The sequence below is a fragment of the Botrytis sinoallii genome (genome assembly GCF_014898435.1).
Source record: "Botrytis sinoallii strain Bc 23 chromosome Unknown BSIN_015, whole genome shotgun sequence".
Taxonomy (NCBI): domain Eukaryota; kingdom Fungi; phylum Ascomycota; class Leotiomycetes; order Helotiales; family Sclerotiniaceae; genus Botrytis; species Botrytis sinoallii.
The window spans coordinates 515,458-535,091 of NW_024066042.1; the positions used below are offsets into that span (position 1 = coordinate 515,458).

A 19,634-nucleotide genomic window follows, 5' to 3' on the forward strand; every position below is an offset into this window, starting at 1 on the left:
AATTAAGATGTGATGAATTATGTCGCAGTTTCCAAAGCTCCAAAAACAATTTCCAAGCTGTTGAAAAGACACTAGCGGCCGCTTTATCCCGAGCACGTTTAATTCACGTGCAGATGAGAGGATTGAACAAGATGTTGACTTCTTGCAGTCTTGTGTTGAGATCTGTTATACAATTGAGTGCCAGGAACAATAAGTACAAAGAGTATCAATCGTAAAATCTATTTCACACACATTTCCATTGCCTTCCCAGTATTCTGATATTACATACGAAAAGCACCAGTAGTGCCTTTGCCAACCTCCATTCAACGCCGCATTACATCTTTCCATCTTAAAATCTGTATGACCTTTCCCTCTTCTCGCCTCGTTTTTCTTCATCTCTCTTTTGCTTCTTCCTGCTCTCTTGAGCAATCATATCACTTAAATCTTCATCATATTGCCAAGCTCCTCGTTCCTCTTTCTTCTGGGCCTCGAACCTTCGTTTTACTTCTTCCTTGCTTATACCATCCTCATTCTGCAAAGAATCTGGATCCAACGCAACATCTACATCTCCTGGCTTCTTCCTCTTTTTGGTATCTTCTTGTCCTAATACTGGTAAATGTGCATTTTGACCAGCGCGTACATCATAAGCTCTTTCACCGCCAAAGAAGCCTTCAGCGCGGATCTGGCGTTCAGGAATGACAGTATAAGCAGATCTTGGGTGTGTGGACTCTTCGGTCTCGGTTCCCCTCTTTTGCTTACGAAGATCAAAATCTCCACCAACACTCATCTCACCAGGGTATTCCGAAGGTACAGTTGATGCCATACCACCTGGTGTTTCTGTACCACTGGGCGTTTGCAAACCACCAACGTCCTCCTCATCACCTTCCTCTTCTTCCTCATCGCTCTCTTCTTCTTCTTCAGACTCCTCTTCAGGTGCTTGTAATTCACCCCACAGTGTTCTCTCAATAGGTTCACCTGCTTGGTTGTTAACTTGTGGTTGAAGGACACCAAAGATATCTCCTCCATAAAGGGGTCGATTGAACTCATCAACGGGGGGTTTTCCATAACCACCAGGATGAAATCCCCATGCGCCACCTGGTGGAGGTGGTGCATTTAGCCCGGGAATCTTAAGTGAAGGATATGAAGGCGGTGGGCCGAAACGTTGTTGGTTGATTAACCATGGAGGCGGAGCTCCAGGCGGAATATTTAATGCGTCTTTGAGGTCGTCGCTCAACTCGCCAGGTCGCAAATGTCGTAGATTCGTCTCGTACTCCTTTCCCTCGTAGTAAACCTCGCCATAACGTGTTAGTTCCGGCTTTGTTTGAAACCGGAAGAAAGCTTCATACAACTTTTGATAATCAATATCCAATTTTCCCATCTTTGGCTGCACTCTTTCCCTTTGCTTCTGTTTTAAACTAGCTCCATCCTGTTTTTCCAACACAGCGTCACGCATTTCGGCGATACCAGTCTCCTGAATGAACTTCGGAAGAGAAAATGGAGCCTTCTCAACACCACGTTTCGATGATAAATACTCGCGCTTAAGGGACCAATGATTCGGCACTGGAACGACGTTTCGGTATGATTTGATGTGGACAAGTAATCGAGGATCCGAAGCTGAGGTATCTGTCCAATCTACAAGCTCTGGCTTCCTTACGAGAGCCTTCAGTTCTGCAACAGAAAGCTTGTCTCTCTCCTTCCTCTTCTTTTTAGATAACTTGGGCTCTTTATCTGCTTCTTCGTCCTCGTCTGGAATTTCGTCATCACCATCGAAGAATACTTCACCTTTGTCGCCATTGTCTACATCTTTCGCAGCCTGGTCTTCTTCAGCAGTAGCACCAAATCTTTCCATAATATCCTTGAACATGGCGAAATTTGGATCATCTTCAGAAATGTTAAAGGCTGCAACATCTGCCTCCAAAGGATCTTCATCATTTTTGGCTTGCTCTTCGTCGTTCTTGATCGGTTTCTCGGTGGTTTCGGCAGGCTCAACTGTCTCGACTTTTGGTTCTGAATCTTTTGGAACATCTGCTTCTGGTGTTGGGGTCACCTAGTAATTGTTAATGAATATAATTTCGATGATTTATTTAGACCAACCTGTGCTGCTTTCTTCTGCTCCTTCTTCTTTGCGCGCCGCATTTGATTTTTGGTCATTTTCGGCGCCATCTTTGCGACCTGGGGGGCCACAAGCCCAATTGACAAGATTGTGACTTAAATTCGTAAAAAGGTCTCTTCTTTGAGCTTCGTATCAATATATCTGGTATTTGGATTTTATGTGATAGCTCTGCGATTAAATAATTTGTCAACGAGAGATAAAATAAGAGCTCGTCGCGATGCTCGATGTAGGTATTATCGAAGAGAGTCAATATCAAATCGCGATTATTTTAGCGTCGGTAAATACCGTCAGAAATTACGAAATCTAGAGCCGTTGCTAATTAAGTAACAACTTTTAGTCCTACGAGTACGGCATCGTCATTATTGGTCGATACAATTGAATTGAATACTCTCATGACATTGCTACAAACAATCTAAAACTACCTACATTCAATACATTCCCCGCGCGATGAATATTTCGGATGATAATTCCAATTTATAGATATATATTCGACAATGCCTCATTCGACTCGAGGTCCTTCGCCTGGTCGAATTGCACAAACGAGCTTCAAATTTCCTGGTGATACGAAGGCCAGCTCGCGCACATCCATGGAGAAGTTTCCAGATCTCGATACCTCCGATACCTTCGATCAATATGATGGACAACATCCTAATAACTCACGAAAGTCCAATGGATATCCCAGTGGTCCTCCTCCACTGGATCGTTGGCAGGCACAAAGAAATGGTAGAATGGGAGGGGATTCTTGGACAAACGGAGAATCGAATAATGGCAGAGGACACAGAAAACAAAAGAGTTTGAGTGATGCATTTAAGACAATTAAGTCGAGAAAGGGGAGTATGAGTGCCAATGTACATGAAATTTCGGATGCTCTAAAGGCTCCAGTCTCTCCTAAATTAATTGTTTGTAGACACCTCCCACGCATCGTTAACAAATACTAATTTAATTCGTTTAGGTCTTATGTATAGTATGGTATCTTTCAAGTGCCTTGACAAATACATCTTCGAAATCGATTCTGAATGCTTTCCCGAAACCTGCGACTCTTACTCTCATTCAATTTGCATTTGTCGCATTCTATTGTCTGTTTTTCTCCTGGCTTTCCGCGACTTTTCCACAACTCAAAAATGCAATTCCAGCTCTACGACATGGAATTCGATATCCCACAAGAGAAGTCATTATGACTACACTACCTTTAGCGGCTTTCCAAATCGGTGGCCATCTTCTATCTTCCACGGCGACAGCTAAAATTCCGGTCTCACTAGTTCACACAATCAAAGGGCTTTCCCCCTTATTCACAGTGGTCGCATATCGACTTATATATAATATTCGTTATCCAGTGGCTACATATCTCTCCCTCGTTCCTCTCACACTCGGTGTCATGCTCGCCTGTTCCGCAGAATTTAGAGGAAATATATTTGGTATAATCTACGCTTTCCTCGCAGCCATAATATTTGTCACCCAAAATATATTCTCCAAAAGGCTCTTCAATGAAGCCGCAATCGCAGAAGCAGCAGGTCAGCCGCGTACCAATAAATTAGATAAGCTCAATCTCCTCTGCTACTCGTCGGGGCTCGCTTTCCTTGTTACATCACCTATCTGGTTCTGGTCAGAAGGTATCACTCTCTTGGGTGATTTTTTTCACGATGGATCTCTTGATTTGAGTTCCCACCCCGAAGCCTTCGACCACGGACGTCTAGCCCTCGAATTTGTTTTCAACGGAACATTCCACTTTGGTCAAAACATTATCGCATTCGTTCTCCTTAGCATGGTTTCTCCCGTCACATATTCTGTTGCCTCTCTCATAAAACGTGTCTTCGTCGTTGTAATCGCTATAATCTGGTTCCAAAACCCTACAACCAAAATTCAAGGTCTGGGCATTGCCCTCACGTTCTTCGGTCTCTACCTCTACGACCGGACCAAGGGTTCCAACAAAGCAGACCGCAAAGCCAAAATGTTAAATATTAAAGAAGAATCTCTTCTCCCTCTAAACACAACCTCCGGTAGACTCACACCCGACACTCAAGCCCAAGTCCTCTTTGAATCTCCAATCCAAGCACGAGGTGGAGGATACTCATTGTCGTCTGGAAATTCGGATAACAAGAGATCAGATGACAATTCATTTGACAGAAATGGGAGGCTGAGGGGTAGTAGTAATGCTTCTTGGCTACCGCCTGGAACGAAACAGGAGGATACTTGGAAACCCAGAGAGATTATCGCGAATGGACCTGGGAACGGGAATGGGAATGGAATTTCTGTCAACTAAAGTGTTTGTCATTTGGAGTTTCATAAATAGAGGAGATGGATTTTGATTTTGGTTCTGCTTTTGATTTTTCAGTTATTTTATGCTATTCTAGTTCCTTTACTTGCTAGATAGATACCTACCTACATAGGTACTTATGATATCAACGAAAATGCGCATGCGCAAGCAAGCAAAGCACTCCACGAAGTGTCGGGTATACATATATAGATACCCCAGCTGAGGTACGCACGAAATGCACATGAAAGGGAGTAATGGGCGTTAGGACAATAATAGAACATCTTGAATATGGTTTCTAGAGTCGCACTGACTGACTCTGTCAATTGCTTACTATTATTGATAGAGTGGAGTTTTTGGTTCGGCGCTTGACCTTTTCCTGTATGCAGTACGAGAATAGAATAGAATAGAATGGGATGGGATGGGATGGGATGGGATGGCGATTTGAGGTTTACATAGTGGTCCACGGGTTGAATAATTGATATCTAATGTAGATGCAATGCTGTGCAACGCGTAGGTGCAGGTGCAGGTGTTGATTTAGAAGGGTAGATCTTTGAATTTGTTTGAACTTTATCTTGGTTTAAATATGGTGTGAAGTTCGAAAGGGGGTTAAAACTTGAAGTTGAAATCAAGGGGAATATATACACGTGACGGTATTCATGAAGACGTTCTTAAGTTAGTATCAATTTTGTTGAGGTCAAGTTTGAGATTGAATCCCCGATGAGCTCTGTAATTCTCGTGGAAAATCATACTTCACACAGCAATATAGAAACCCATCACACCACCATTCAAGTTCACTCACACTCCAAACATCTTGATATGTTCAAAGCCAAATTATATTTATACAGCCATTCCTTGTATTCGTACTATAATACAACGCGGAAGAAATGCTAGCAACCTAGTATGTAATCGTGATTCATATGTGTATCCGCATTCAACAATGCTCCGCAAAGAAGCTATCCGATCCTTAAACAATTCATAGAGTTGTGATACCCTAGCCTTCCTATGCCATCCTATTCGTGTGTTCATAATTCGTAGCGCCCTGTCCATCCATCTATCAAATGCATATGAGTCAAGCCCAACCTTTCCCTACCATATCCTGCCATATCCTCATGCACCCTTTGACTCCCCTTGCTTGCCCTCTAACCATAATTAGTTGATTAAAAAAATTGCAAACCATGCTCCAATTTCCGTTGCGCCTCAAACTGGATCACCAAGCCACTACCTCCTCTACAAATACATCGAGGTCATCTCCATCCCAGTCATCATCACCTTCAGGCTCACTGTCAAGAAAGTCCGCCTCGCCAAACTGCGTCTCCGCCGGTCTTAAATTATCAATTCTGACATTAACCACCTCACACATTCCTTGAATCACATTTCGCTTTTGTTTCGCCTTTCCCTTGCCCGTACTATTTGCATTCGGATTCATAACCTTACTCTCACCTCCACCATCAATATCCTCATCACTTGTATCTTTATCTCCATTTTCATCTCCTAAACTAGGAGTTTGAGGTGGCGAAGAAGGAAATCCATCAATCCCCGCAGTAATTTTTAACAAGCGAATTTCCCGAGAAGCGCGCTGACTTCGGGCAGCCTGGCGGGCTGAAGGAATTGATGTAGGTGGAGGTGGAGGGGTGGATGTTACACTATCATCATCATCATCTTCTTCTTCCTCCTCCTCTTCATCTTCTTCGTTGTCAATTTCATCATTAGTATTATCGGGACTTTCAGCATAGTTGGTTGTACGTTTAGCGCGTGTGCTGTGACGGGATGGGAGGGAGTTTCTCTTTGGTCGAGCTCTTTGCTTCTTTGCGGGACGTTGGCTCTGATCGGTATCTTGGTTATCTGTTTCCGATTTGTAAAGTTCAACTCTTGGTAATTGCGAAGCTTTCAAGAAATGCTTTGGGGGATCGCAAACCCTCTTAAAAACTTGTCCCAAAGTGCCGATCCATTTATCTCTAAAAGCAGCCCTATCTCTCCATGCGATATTAATACTTGTCTGCAGAATCAGAATTCGGAGATCCGAAAGCTCGCCTGCACTATCCAACAAGCTTTGAAAGAACATTTCTGCGGCTTTTTTGTCCCATTTGCGTAAATTAAGAAGCTCAAGGGATTGGAGTGTGGTTGGCCATTCAGGAATTTGATCACTCGCGAGCAACTGATCATAATCCGGCTCAGCACTGTGGTATGAGATATGTGCATCGAAATATTGAAGGTCCATTCTTAAAACTTCCAGATATGGACATGCTGCACCAAGTGATGGCAGAAAGGCTAGACTTAAGGCAGAGTTATGATTGAGCGTGAGACAGCGAAGTTGTCTGCCACTAGTCAGGAGATATTCGCCAAGCATTTCAGCAGTGACCTCCCAACAATTAGTGATTTCCAGATTTCGCAGATTTGATGGTAGGAGGGGCATCAGTTTCGCATTAAGTAGCGTCGATGATTCAAAAATCAAGTGTTCCAGTACCTCCAGGGCGGAAATCGCTCCACCCAATAATTCTTCAAGTTTTGGATCCTCCTCGCCTTTTTTAGGGTTTCGAATTTGGTAATTAACAAACGCAATCTTCTTTAGTCCGATGAAAGATGGCTTAAGGTGAATCTCGCGAATCTTTTCAATGGGCCACCTCTTACCTGCTAGTCTGGACGACCAACGCCAGCTTCTTAGTTTGCACAGACTGGTTTTATCTCCTTTGGTAATATCTGCAGCCGGCTCAACATGCTCTAGTGCTTCAAAGACCGCAACTGGATATTCCCATCTAATCGATTCGTCAAGTTGTTTGAAAGGCTTCGAATCTTTCTGGTCGTAAAACTCCAGATCCGCCAATCTTGGCAAGTCCTTTATTAAGCCATGCAAATCCAGAAGTCCACTGCCAGGTAAAGAATAGGCAGCAACTTGCCTGACTTCAATACGAAGATTGACAACTTTTTGCCTGTAGCCAAAAGCCAACATCGCAGGGTCAGATTTGAGTAAATCTACAAGTCTAATCATGCAATTAGCTAGGGAGCTTGCATCGGAATTTTAAAGTTACTTACCGATGTGCTTTATCCATTGGAACAAGAGGAGGCGAGTTGTACAATACTGTAAAGGCTGGCTCGGCGAACCCCCGACAAAGATATGCGACATCTAGTAGCCATCTCCCAGATGGAAGAGGTTGAAAGGTTCTTTCTTCGTACAGTGGATATGTGGCGTACTCGAATATTTGAACTAGGACATGATATGGAAGAGTCTGCCATGGCGGAATATCTTCAGGATTTTCTACGAGCAAAGCTGGCGATTGAACTCGGGATCTTTTGTTAGAGGTTGATTTATTCTGCTTTCTTCTCTTCGGCGTTGATTCATGGGAATTGCATTGGCTTCGCTTGGCAGAAGAACGAGAGTGTGAAGCATTTCGAGGGAGTCTTGCGCGGGGCTTATGAGTTGCGCCACTATAGGAAGGTTCATTATATTCGTTATCGTCTTCCTCCTCCTCCTCCTCCTCCTCCTCCTCCTCCTCCGAATCATGATCAGTCGATGATTCTGCGTATGAAATTACCGGCTTCTGCCGAGTGCTCTTCGTGATAGCTACTTGTGGTTTATTATTCGCAGACCGTGGTTCCCGCACATTTCGGGTGCGTGCCCGAGAGCGTCTCGTAGGTGGCGCATGAGAGATGTCACTATGTGATTGTTCGTCGACATCGCCGTTTGCTTCCTCTTCTAGATCGTCATCGCTGGTCGGAGGTTCTGCGTATGAAAAAGTAGGATTTCCTCTGGTAGATCGAGGTGGGGTCCGCAGAGCTCGAGTAGATATCGAAGATCTAGCCATGCCTATAAAACTTAGTTGTTTGCTGGTTGGAACTCATGAAGGTGATGTTGTGAGTTAAAGAAGCTGAAATGGACAATTGCACAGACAGTATATCTTTATACAGCAGCAGTATGATTCTTTGCTAGTGAGTTTTGAATGCAATTATGTATTGGATTGAAAGTGAAGAATTCTCAAGGTTTTGATGATAAATGAACAAGTATTGAATGGAAGAGCTTTCTTTACTTTTACCAAACCATGAGATGATTCACTTAGATGTTCAATGATGTTGATCTTCTTACCTGTAGACAAGATGACACTAGCGCGATATCGGTTAATCCGATAAGAAATTTAAGGTTGGAGCTAAGAGCACATAACCCCTGTATTTACCTCGGTAACTCCTTCCTTAAGGAGACCTGCATCTCATGCTGCAAGAAATATTCAAATATTGATAAATGGTTCGATGCTGGAATGGGAGCCATTATTCAGCTTGATTGAAGATATGCATGTGGATTTCTGAAATAAAGTATCACCTATTACCTTCGTTTCGCAGGTAGATGTGGGTATCTATCAGAGTCAGAAGAGGAAGAGAGGCTCAGATTCATTTAGACATATTTGATTCAAAGTATCGACACGACAGCACAAGTGACACCCAAAAAAAAATATGTATCAATGCAATCAAAGAAATAATTCGACTTCTCCCGCCCTCTTGAGCAACCTCTGAATAATCCTTTACTACCTACCTCTGACACTTTGATAGTGCACGTTGCTTTACATCTTCTACCTAGGTACGTACTCCTTACCTCATACAATCTTCATACCACTTCTTTCGATTAATATTGTACTCAGATACTACAACCACACGCTCTTTACCCACAAGGCTGTTTGTCTTTTTTTTTCTGTTCAATCGTGTAACACTCCTCCCTATTTGTAAGGGTTCTCGAGTTACCCTTACAAAAACACGGCATTACGCGTGCGATATTTTCAAAAAGCTTCATTGTTTTGATACTGTGGATACCCAACCCAAGTACATACCTCCCTACCTAGGAAGTACTCAAATAGTAACTACGAGTCTTGGGAATCAGCATTGGCTGTTCTGCTGGACCCCCTGTCGGTTAGAATTTGGAATTCACTTCGTCTTACCATTTCTTCTTTCTTTTGAAAGGCGCGTTGTGGCCAGTGAAAGGTTGAACGATAATGAAATGTCACCAGCAGGCATCAATGGAGGAGGAATCGGGATTGAAAATTGGTTATCAAATCATCGTCAACCTTTCCGCCCCTTTTTACGAGGCAACCTCGAAAAGGCTATAAGATACCGAGAGAAATTCAAGATGGGTTCCTCATATTCATCTCTCAAGATTATCACACCGCCTCAAAAACATGAACGTGAGATTTTGGCATCTGATGAGGAAGACGATGAGGATGAAGATATAAGGCCTATCAAAAGAAGAAAGACGACCAATACCGACTTAGCTCCAGTTTCGACTCTTGATCCTTCAAGTCGATCCATATCTTCAACTTCTACTACTGCTTCAATAATGGAGCCGTCTTCACTTAATCGTTCTACAAGTGAAGAATCTCCACCGCCACGTTTACCTAGTAAATCTCAGGTGAATAAGATCAAGCCCACAGATTTTTACGGTCTCAAAAAATCAATATCTGATCGAGTTCGTATTGACTCTGTACTGAAATTAACAAAAAACGCCGTGGACTTCCGGAAATTGCTACGGATCCAGGTTGCCAGTATCATCCAAAACTCAAATTTTGAAGAAAATGGCGATGGAAACACGAGTCAATACTCCAATATAAAGTGTACTTTAGTTTTGTTCCGTATTTCGGAAGATGGGTCATCTACAGATATCTATCGACAACCTCAGACTGGGAGAATTCGAATGATATCTGAAGGTCGTCAAAATGACACCTTTCCCATACACTTACCACCCTTTATAATACCCTCAGAGGTCCTCTCTCAAGATCCAAACTCTCATGATCCATTTGATCAACTAAAAGCTCCAAACGAGCTTGGGAAATACGGAGTTCAATTTTTGATCGAGCCATTCCGCGCCAATCGAAGAGACTGGTTACCTTTGACATTTTCCAGTCTACCACATGACAGTCGCCTCGCAAAAAGAATATTCAAAGGAGAATCAGAACTTACTGATGTGCGTCAAATAAGATGCGAGTTTTTGTTATTTGATTGGGATAGCAAGCGAAGTACAGCAGAGATTGAGCTACTGTATGATGGGGAAAGTATTGAGACTTCTGCATCATTGAAATTAGATATACAATGGTCACTCCCAAGTCATCTACATAAAAAAGAAGAACATATCGAAGTACCAAAAGTGCCGACGCCGGTTCCAGAGTTAGCTCCTGAGTTGAGTCTGGCTCAAATTTTGTCTCCTCAAAAGGCAACAACAATAGATCCCGAAAGCCCCTCTCGTGGTCAAAGACGTGTTCGTGCAAACGTCCCAACATATAATCTCAAAGCATTGAGTGCAAAAGCTCAGGGCAAGAAATTAAGAGCTCATTGGGCTAGAGAAACTTCGGAAACTCCTTTCACTGCGGCTGACACCGGGGAATCTGTGACTTATACGGTCAGCAAAGCAAATGCGGAAGCATATAATATCAAACAAACGCACGTGGTAGCAGGATTCTCGTGTCCTATATGCAATGTAGATACTAAATCTATGGAAAGTCTTCGACTCCATTTCAAAACCACACATTTACGATTTACATTTCACGTTCGCCCCAAGTCTTCGTTTTTCATCGAAATCAACAAAGAGTCTCGAAAGTCGAGGGAGATTCACCCTTTGCAAAATGTCCAGTTTGGGGAAGTCAACACTTTGTTGGATATGGAGAAATTTCTTTCTGGTGACTATTCTTGGGCGGAAAATAGGGAAGGACCTCTAAATAATCAATGGCCAGATTCAGAAATCCTTGCTCGTTTGAACCTCAAAACTACTTCATTTCCATCACCCGAAACCTCACGCCAAACTTCACGTCAAACCTCGCCAGAAATGTCGAATAATGATCCCGACACAAACGAGGGTGAGAGTTCTGCCTCGGTACCTGGTTATATTAAACGCCTGGCTCTTTCGCCAGCCAGAACCAAGGATAAGCACTACGTTCCTGATGTTAAACATGGTCCATATCCTAGATCTGCATATGCTCCTGACGTCAAAACCCGAGAATTTAATGATTACCGCACAAGGCGGGTTTTGAAACCTGGAGATGAGTTACCTGATACTGATGATGAGAATGACGAATCTTACCTTCTCCATAAACGAAAATGGATTATTAATGATTACACGGATGTTAAAGATGACGAAAAGGAGTATTTTATTAAGTGGGAAGAGTTCATCATGGCCGAGCGGCTCACTAATCAATCTCATCTTCCGGAAACCATCACAAGATTTGTAGCGAGAAATCGCGTTTGGTTTGCCGAGAAGAAGGCTCGAAAGAAAGAATGGCGCAAGCAGATTGAATTGTGGGTAGCAAGGGGTGATCTCAAAGTCGGTTCAGTTATGTCCTATTGTGAAAAGATGTTTGAACAGGGAAAGAAGGAATTAGAAGAGATTAAATCCAAGTCGAAGTCGGAATCAAAGTCAACTCCAGACGTGGAGCCCGCAGACGTCGAGCCTATGATGAGAGGTCCTCATGATTGCGTGTGTGGTCATCAAGTTTCAGTATGGCAAAGTAATGCTATACAATGTAGTGGCAGAGTAAGTTTATTTATCATATGTTTACTCTAGGTGTACCAGACTAATAATTGCTTTCAAGCTTTGTGTTGATGGTGACTACCATCGGGAGTGTGCTGAGAAATTTGGACGCCCAGTCGAGAGAGGGAATTGGTTGTGTGATCGATGTCATGCAAAAGCATCGGGAGAACAACCATTAGGGGAGAGTAGCAATGCACTCACAAATTATTCGCACAACCGAATTTTACAACAGAGGCGAAATGTGTAGGTAGCTCGCATTAGAAAGGGGCGAGGGGAAGCAAAGAGAGGAAGAAAGAGAATCTTTCAGGAAATAGAGGATACTTAACTGAACACCAAAATGTAGATAATCACAGCGATACAGTGTATATATTTCAATTCGCCACCTAGAAGAATGTAGTTGTATATGATGATGCATTCTATATACTAGTTAGGTACCGGTACTTCCCAATTTCCTTACTCTTGTATAGTTAGGTATGTATATGAAATGACTTAATCCGGGTATTGATAATTTGATACCCTTTTTCCTACGCAAATTACATACTCGCTCGTTACATGTTCCAGTTCCACATACATACATATATAGGTAGGTAGGTACATATACACGTTAAAGTTTTTCACCGATCAAACCGTCTGCTTGTCCTTTACCTAGGTGCGTTCTAAGTAGGCATCTCTAAGGGTCACATGTCTAGAGAAAAGTTGCATCATTATCACATGAGGAATGAATTGTTTTTCTGTAATATCTTATTCGTTGCGTTGTCTCGGGTTGGAGGAGTGGTGATGGGTGGGGGGGTTGATGGGAGGTTATATATATGGTGGTTTGAGGAAGGTAGGTATATATTTGGAGGTACCTACCTACCTAGTAGGTACAGTCAATTTTGATTCACATGATATATTGTGATGTTTGAATCGTATATCACGTTCACACATATATCAACTCTACATATCTCTGTAATATGCGTGTTGGTATCTGGTACTTAGCCATCATTCATATGTGAATGACACGTGAACAAGATATAGATCTATCGTTGAACTTGACCTGGAGAAATTCACGGATGTCCGTAACTTGTTTCCTATAGATATTGAATGTATATATCTATATACAAGGTATCGAGGTAGTAAGTATTCTTTATGTGGATTAGATAATATCAATAACATGGTTTAACATTTTGATAATGAATTGAGTGTTAAAGAGATAGTAACGGACCATCTGTGAGACGAGAATAATCGAGATGTGACGGTGTGCGTATGGTAAGGATATCGAGGTATATCTTCATTTCATCTCCCTCCCATCTTCATCTCCCTCTCCATCTCCATCTCCATCTCCATCTCACCAACCCTTGACACTCATCCATACCAATCAAAAAGTGGGTGAGTGGTGAAAGTCTATTCCAGACTATTATCCTCGTACTAGACTACTATCAGACCAGACTACCTACCTCCCTCACTGTTACCCAAAGCACCCAGAGAGCAAGGACCCCCAAAAAAAGAAACGCCCCGACCAAACAATTCCACCACGACAATCATCAAACAAACCACCACACTCCTCGTAACCTTACCCCCGTACCGCACGCAAATCATCCATCCATACACAATTACATACCACATACCATACCAGACCATACCAGACCATACCACAGACTACTTACTACATACTACATACAATCCTACCTCCGTCCATAGATCATAATTTCAATCTCCCTCGACAGACTTCACGCAATCGATAACAAATAAGAAAAAAGGAGAAAAGGACCTTTAATTGGAAAGAAAGAAAGACAATAATTCATTGAATCGCGAAAGGATAAGGTTCCCCTTCAATCTGGGAAATAATTCAATTCACCTTTCCCGCATAATTTCGTCTTGTCGCGACTCTGTTGTGGTGCATATGGTCTTGTTGCGACAATGATTAGGCCGTGATATTCACCAATAGCTACGAAACGTCACAATAGCAAAAAAATTATTCAAACCGGTCTATTGTCAAACTCCCCTACCAAATAACTTCACGTTGCGCGCATACCATAAATTCGTTTTAATCTTGGTACGTTTCCCATTCACTCTCTTCAGTTCATCCATCTTTGTTTTCGATGAGAGATATCACCAAAACAGATTCCCACCAAGAATGTCGTCCATACACCGCGATCGGATAGTGAAGCAGAGATTTGATCCATTCGTGATTGCTGATATGCTTGCCACAGAGAGGATGGAAAAGAGGAAAGCTATGGAAGTCGCTTCGAGAAACACAGCTACCATCGGAGGTCTGCAAAACCTATTTCGTGATTTTGCCCAAGATGAACTCCCAGAAGTGAGCTCGCACATTCGAGGAATGGTCTTACCACGTTTATTGACTGTTTGCAGGATGCCGCACCTCTTGGAATCATCGATGCCGACAAAAGGAAGATGGAATTCGCGATCACACGAAGAACTCATAGGGATACCTTGGACCCTACCCAACGAACATTCAGAAGCTCGCAGGCTTCAATACATGACTGTTTTTTCCACAGGAGATCGCGACCTTCAGGTTCCGCGAGCTTTTGATCATGAAGATCCAGTCGAGAGTCCAACAAATAGTGCAGGTCGAAGTAGTTTGAATACTCCTCAGAGAGACCCAAACAAAAAGTTCTCTCTTGCGGCTTACCAAAAGATGAAGAAAGATGGAATCAAGCCTACACCAAGAACATCTGATACCCCGGATTCAGTGCGTCCGAGAGGGCATGCAAGAACAACAAGCAATATCTCCAATGCGACTCCAGCAGCTCGCGGGTCTTTCGAGAGTTCTTCAAATGCGAAGTACAAGGAATGGGTCTGCGGTACACTCTGCGAGTAGATCAGAGCATGTAGTCAAGAATGGCATTGATAGGTATGTTCAATGATTGATATATCCATAATACTACTAGCAAACGCTAAGAACGTCATAGAAATCCCCCTTCCCGAAGCAACCCATCCAGACCACATCATCTCACCAATGGCACCAATGGCGTCAAAACTCGCACAGAGCAAACAAAGGATATTTCGAGATCAAAGGAAATAAATGCACCACAAAATAAATCATCCTCCAAAATGAGCCCTTCAATTCCCACATGGAATGCACCCATGAAGCACAGCTTACCTCCTCGGCCACAGTCTCCACGAAGAGTGGTTTCAGATGGCAGAAACAATAAACGATCACTTGAATCAGATGAACCATCACATGCAGAAAAGCGTGCCAGAACTGATCGAGCGAATTCGCATCTTCAAAAAATCGTCAAACCAGATAATAATTCATCCAAGGGAAAAGCCCCTCCTTCCAATTTGAGCAAGTCAGATGACCATGCATCTAAATCCTCCAAGGGAGGCAGGGAGACGAAATCATACAAATCATCAGGAAAACCTATTAATCATTTACCACCATTACTATCACCACTTCCCGCCGATTTAACAACTCCTACCACGTTTGATAGCCCTAAGAAATCGGATCAAAAGGCATCCACGTCAAACACTCCATCAAAGTCCAAGACTTCCGTCAGTGGAAAGAAACCTCCACCTAAAGAGTTATCATTGCAACAAGAACCACCAACAACTCCTCCAAGAACTGTATCCCCCTTCGTACTTCCACCTTTACTTTCACCAACACTTCCTCCCATTGTCGAAGCAGCATTGGCGGAACATAAGCAAAGGGAAGGAGAAAAGACTTCTTCTGCACCTGAGCATCGTCAAGAAAAGTCGAATTCATTGACCGTTGAAGAACGTCATACTCAAGCTCGTAAACCAGATGCACCTGGTGTTGCCCGTAAGACTGTTACTGGTGCCAAAGTCGGTCATCCTCCAAAAAGATCTGCCTCAAATACACCCCTACAAAAACCTCGTGAGGTTTCAAAAGCTCCAACTGCAAATCAATCATTAATTGTCAAGTTGCCTTATTCTAGGAGGAAAGCTACAACTATTGAACGATTAGTTAGATTATCACCAAGACCTTCACAAGATTTTACCAGACTTGAGAATATTAGAAAGAAGGAAGGCTTTGAAGCTATGATGGCTTATGATCTTTCACAGAAAGAGAAAGCTCCTGTTTTATCTGCCAATATTGTTATGGATCAATCGGTATCAGAATCTGAAGAGGATATACCTTTATCAACTCAAGGCAGAAAGACCGTCTCTAGGAAACGCCCTAGTGATGTTCTACCTTCAAAAGCTGAGCCACCAATAAAGCGGGCGAAACGTCTTGAGAATCTTGATGTTACCACGGCTAGAAAGACTGTCCCTAGTCCATTGAAATCTCCTACGCGCCCTGGACCATCTCAAAAAGGTTTACTTGCTACTCCTAAGAAGAATGAGGGTTCTCGGGGTACCGCTATGGTTAGAGTTTCTTCTAGTGATGGAAATCCTCAAACTCCCTCGGGCGCAAATATCACTGTAACGACTCCTCAGAGTATCTCTACGAGTAGATCTGACCAACTTAAAACTTTGGCCTATAGTCTCAAGAAGAGAGGCGAACGTGAGACAAGGATTAATGGTAATCAACATCAACTTAAGCCTGTTGCTGAACGGACGGCTGGGGTTATAGTTGTAATTGAAAGTATCTGTCAGTACATGAGATATTTCAATAGACTTCCTTGTGCTAGTCCTAGGGAAACTAGCTACAGTCAAAGAAGTCAGAATGCTCAAAATTGGGATACAATTATTCCAATGCTTGCTTGGCTTAAAAATATCAGTGAAGATATTCCTGTTCTTCAAGTATTATCTGCTCACCTTAATGCTGTTTGTCTTGAAGTATCGACTCGTGCTTTTATTAGCATGCCTACTTCACCAGGTAATACTGAAGATGATCGAGCAAAGGATCGTGGAATTTGGTCTAAACAACAATCACAAGATTTGAAAAGGCATGATGCATGGAGACAAAGTCATCATGTTGGATACAAACTTTTGAAAGATTTGTCCTTGAAGGGTGAACCTACAATTATTGGACCGTGGACCAGTGTTGATACAATTACATCATATTGCATGGAAGTTTGTACAGCATTCAACAAGAAGGATCAATGGGGTTGGAAAAAGCAAGTTGACTTTTAGTCACTTTTTGTACCTCATGCTGGTTATTCTACCTTGCTCTACGATTCCTACGATACAATCCTCTTTGTGGTAAAATCCGACGTTTCACGAATACGAAAATATAATTTCTCGGAATCGCTTCTTTATTATAACTTTACTTCTTCATATTTTTTGTTGTTACACACTTTTTCTATAGGTATAATACCAAAAGCATTTCGGTGGGAATAGTATAGGATGGTCATGGAAACTGGGATGGTGTAGGTGTGGGTGGAGATGGCGTTTGCGATATTGATTTTGTTTTTCGACTTGAACTTTTGCACATTATACGGTTTATTTTTTGGGATGGGAGAAATGGCACTATACCCAGAGATGTTGCAATTGCTTTTTTTGACTTGCGGTAGGAGGAGTTGGAATGTGGAATGTAGTTAGGGAATTAAGTATTTTTGAGGGATGTTGTATGGGGCTTGGGTGGGATAAAGTAAAAGATGGGATGGGGTGGGATGGGAGGAAGGAGCTTAGGATGCATAACTGGATGGATGAATGGTTTTTGTGGGTTTTTGTTGCATTTTGGGGGGACTGATGGGGTGTATCATAGAATGATGGATGGATGGATGAAAGTGACCAAAAGGAAGACATATGGATGGATGGATGGATGGATTAGATATAGTATATGCATGCGAGATGGTGAGGATGTACATACCTACGCTTGATTTTCTACGTATGGTATGGTATGCATTAAATGGAATAGGAATCGATGGAATTGAATGGAATGAAATGAAAATACTGGAGAGCGAATATACTAAAAGTCGTTGGAAGAGAGGTGCTTATATAGTATGTGGAAAGATGAAAATGAAAAGTAGTAAAAGTATCTAGTATTCAAAAAGTGGGATTTGAATGATGTTGAAGATTTGTCTTGTATGTGTGTGTATGTGTGTGTATGTGTAAATCAATAAATAAATGAATGAATTTTGTATTTAATATTTATATACTGCTTGAGATTTTGTGAGATTTGTTGAATATATATTTTCATTTGGTGTAGGTAGGTAGGTAGGTAAGTAGGTAGGTATTTTGTGTATTTGAATATGAATATGGATATTGTGTATAGATTATAGATTTTGGAGTGATTTTGTAGGGATATATGATATATGATAATTTAATGATAGTAGTATTTTATATATCTAGTATACATTAAATCGCTCGTTAAGCGAGGAGAGGGGAGGGGAGGGGTATTTTGGTATTTTGGTGTTAGATGGTTAGGTGGTTAGGTGATTAGGTGGTTAGGTGGTTAGATAGTTAGATAGTTAGATAGTTAGATAGTTAGATGATTAGATGGTTAGATAGTTAGATGGTTAGATAGTTAGATGGTTAGATAGTTAGATGGTTAGATAGTTAGATGGTTAGATAGTTAGATGGTTAGATTAGATATACTTATATTTCTCTAATTCCTCTATTCGAAATTACTTATAATTGAATGGGGTGGGGGAATAGGGAGTAAATAGGGGAGAGACGAAGATGAAAGGAAAGGGGGAGAAGAAGAGAGTGTATAGTATATCTTGTGTTTTTATATGGTGTGTGGTGTGTACTGTAGTGTATATATCTTGAAACTTATAAATGAATATATATATACTCATATTTCTTTTTGTAGATCTTGAGATCTTGAGATATTGAGACATCTCAGTATCAATTCTAAACGCTTTTATTATCTGGAAAGAAAATTGAAGTTTCTATCTAGGATCTGAGATCTAGGATCTAGTGGTATGTAGGATGTTCAATATTTTATTTTATTTTTTTTATTTTATTTTATTTTATTTTATTTATTTTATTTATTTTATTTTTTTTATTTTATTTTATTTTATTTTATTTTATTTATTTTATTTATTTTATTTTATTTTATTTTATTTTATTTATTTTATTTTCTTTTCTTTTCTTTTATTTTATTTTATTTTTATTTTTTTATTTTCTTTTTATTTTATTTTATTCTTTTTATTTATTTTATTTTATTTTATTTTCTTTTATTTTATTTTATTTTATTTCTCTATTTATGTATATATGCTTGATATGATCTGATATGCCTGATGCTATGCTCTGATATGCTCTGATTGATATGATATGATATGAATAATATTTTATTTATTTATTTATAGTTAATTAACGTTAATAATCTGATTCTCCCTAACAGGGGTTCTTCTAGATTTCTCAGGAGGGGCCTACGGGCCGCTAGTGTTCACAGTTGCTTTAGTAGTGTCATGTTAGCTAATCAGGGCTTGTTGCTTCTGGTATTCCCTTATTTAGTATTGTTTCTAGCGATCCCTGCAGCTGTTTCTATCTAAGGGTTTGTGATTCTGTTTTAAAGAGCCTTGTTTTTATATCAATCCGGATGTCGGTGGATGATTAGGTCGATTATTATCGATCGGAAGAGTGCTTGAAGTGCTTATGATTATTCGATATAGATCTTAGGTTGATTGGGGTGGAGAGCTCATTTTTAGGGTATTGGAGTAGATTGGAATTTGTGTAGTTTTGTGTAGTTTGAGTATATCTTAATATAGAATTTGGATCTAGTAAGAAGATCAGTAAAGTTATATTGTATTTACAGAACATAGTTGATATATACTATCACATTTTATTCGATCGAAGTTGATTTGATATAAACAGTTAGTCATTGTGTATCTGATTATTGATTGAATATTGAAAGAAGTATAATGAGCTTTTTTCAATTCTATATGTATAGATATTTATGCTATTTCATAATTGAATCTAAAATGAGAGACTGCAAA

General features: G+C 41.0%; 5 protein-coding genes across 5 annotated transcripts; 3 read left to right on the forward strand and 2 right to left on the reverse strand.

Moving 5' to 3' along the window:
* Positions 1-149: 149 nt before the first annotated feature.
* EAF02_008187 (uncharacterized protein) lies at positions 150-2,306 on the reverse strand. The gene is made up of 2 exons (XM_038904235.1): positions 2,074-2,306; positions 150-2,026 (listed from the first exon to the last, which is right to left on the reverse strand). Exons 1-2 carry the CDS (start codon positions 2,140-2,142, stop codon positions 329-331), a joined length of 1,767 nt encoding a protein of 588 aa, XP_038755957.1. The 5' UTR covers positions 2,143-2,306; the 3' UTR covers positions 150-328.
* Positions 2,307-2,457: 151 nt separating this feature from the next.
* On the forward strand, positions 2,458-4,800 carry EAF02_008188 (uncharacterized protein). The gene is made up of 2 exons (XM_038904236.1): positions 2,458-2,991; positions 3,045-4,800. The coding sequence occupies exons 1-2, from the start codon at positions 2,587-2,589 to the stop codon at positions 4,350-4,352; spliced, it is 1,713 nt and encodes a 570-aa protein (XP_038755958.1). The 5' UTR covers positions 2,458-2,586; the 3' UTR covers positions 4,353-4,800.
* A 753-nt stretch (positions 4,801-5,553) lies between these two features.
* EAF02_008189 (uncharacterized protein) lies at positions 5,554-8,146 on the reverse strand (the record flags this gene model as incomplete). The annotated part of the gene is made up of 2 exons (XM_038904237.1): positions 5,554-7,324; positions 7,377-8,146. The coding sequence occupies 2 exons, from the start codon at positions 8,144-8,146 to the stop codon at positions 5,554-5,556; spliced, it is 2,541 nt and encodes an 846-aa protein (XP_038755959.1).
* Positions 8,147-9,324: 1,178 nt separating this feature from the next.
* Positions 9,325-12,267, forward strand: EAF02_008190 (uncharacterized protein; the record flags this gene model as incomplete). Its single annotated transcript, XM_038904238.1, has 2 exons — positions 9,325-11,844; positions 11,903-12,267. 2 exons carry the CDS (start codon positions 9,325-9,327, stop codon positions 12,086-12,088), a joined length of 2,706 nt encoding a protein of 901 aa, XP_038755960.1. The 3' UTR covers positions 12,089-12,267.
* A 1,690-nt stretch (positions 12,268-13,957) lies between these two features.
* EAF02_008191 (uncharacterized protein) lies at positions 13,958-16,881 on the forward strand (the record flags this gene model as incomplete). The annotated part of the gene is made up of 3 exons (XM_038904239.1): positions 13,958-14,533; positions 14,592-14,695; positions 14,754-16,881. 3 exons carry the CDS (start codon positions 13,958-13,960, stop codon positions 16,879-16,881), a joined length of 2,808 nt encoding a protein of 935 aa, XP_038755961.1.
* Positions 16,882-19,634: the final 2,753 nt, after the last annotated feature.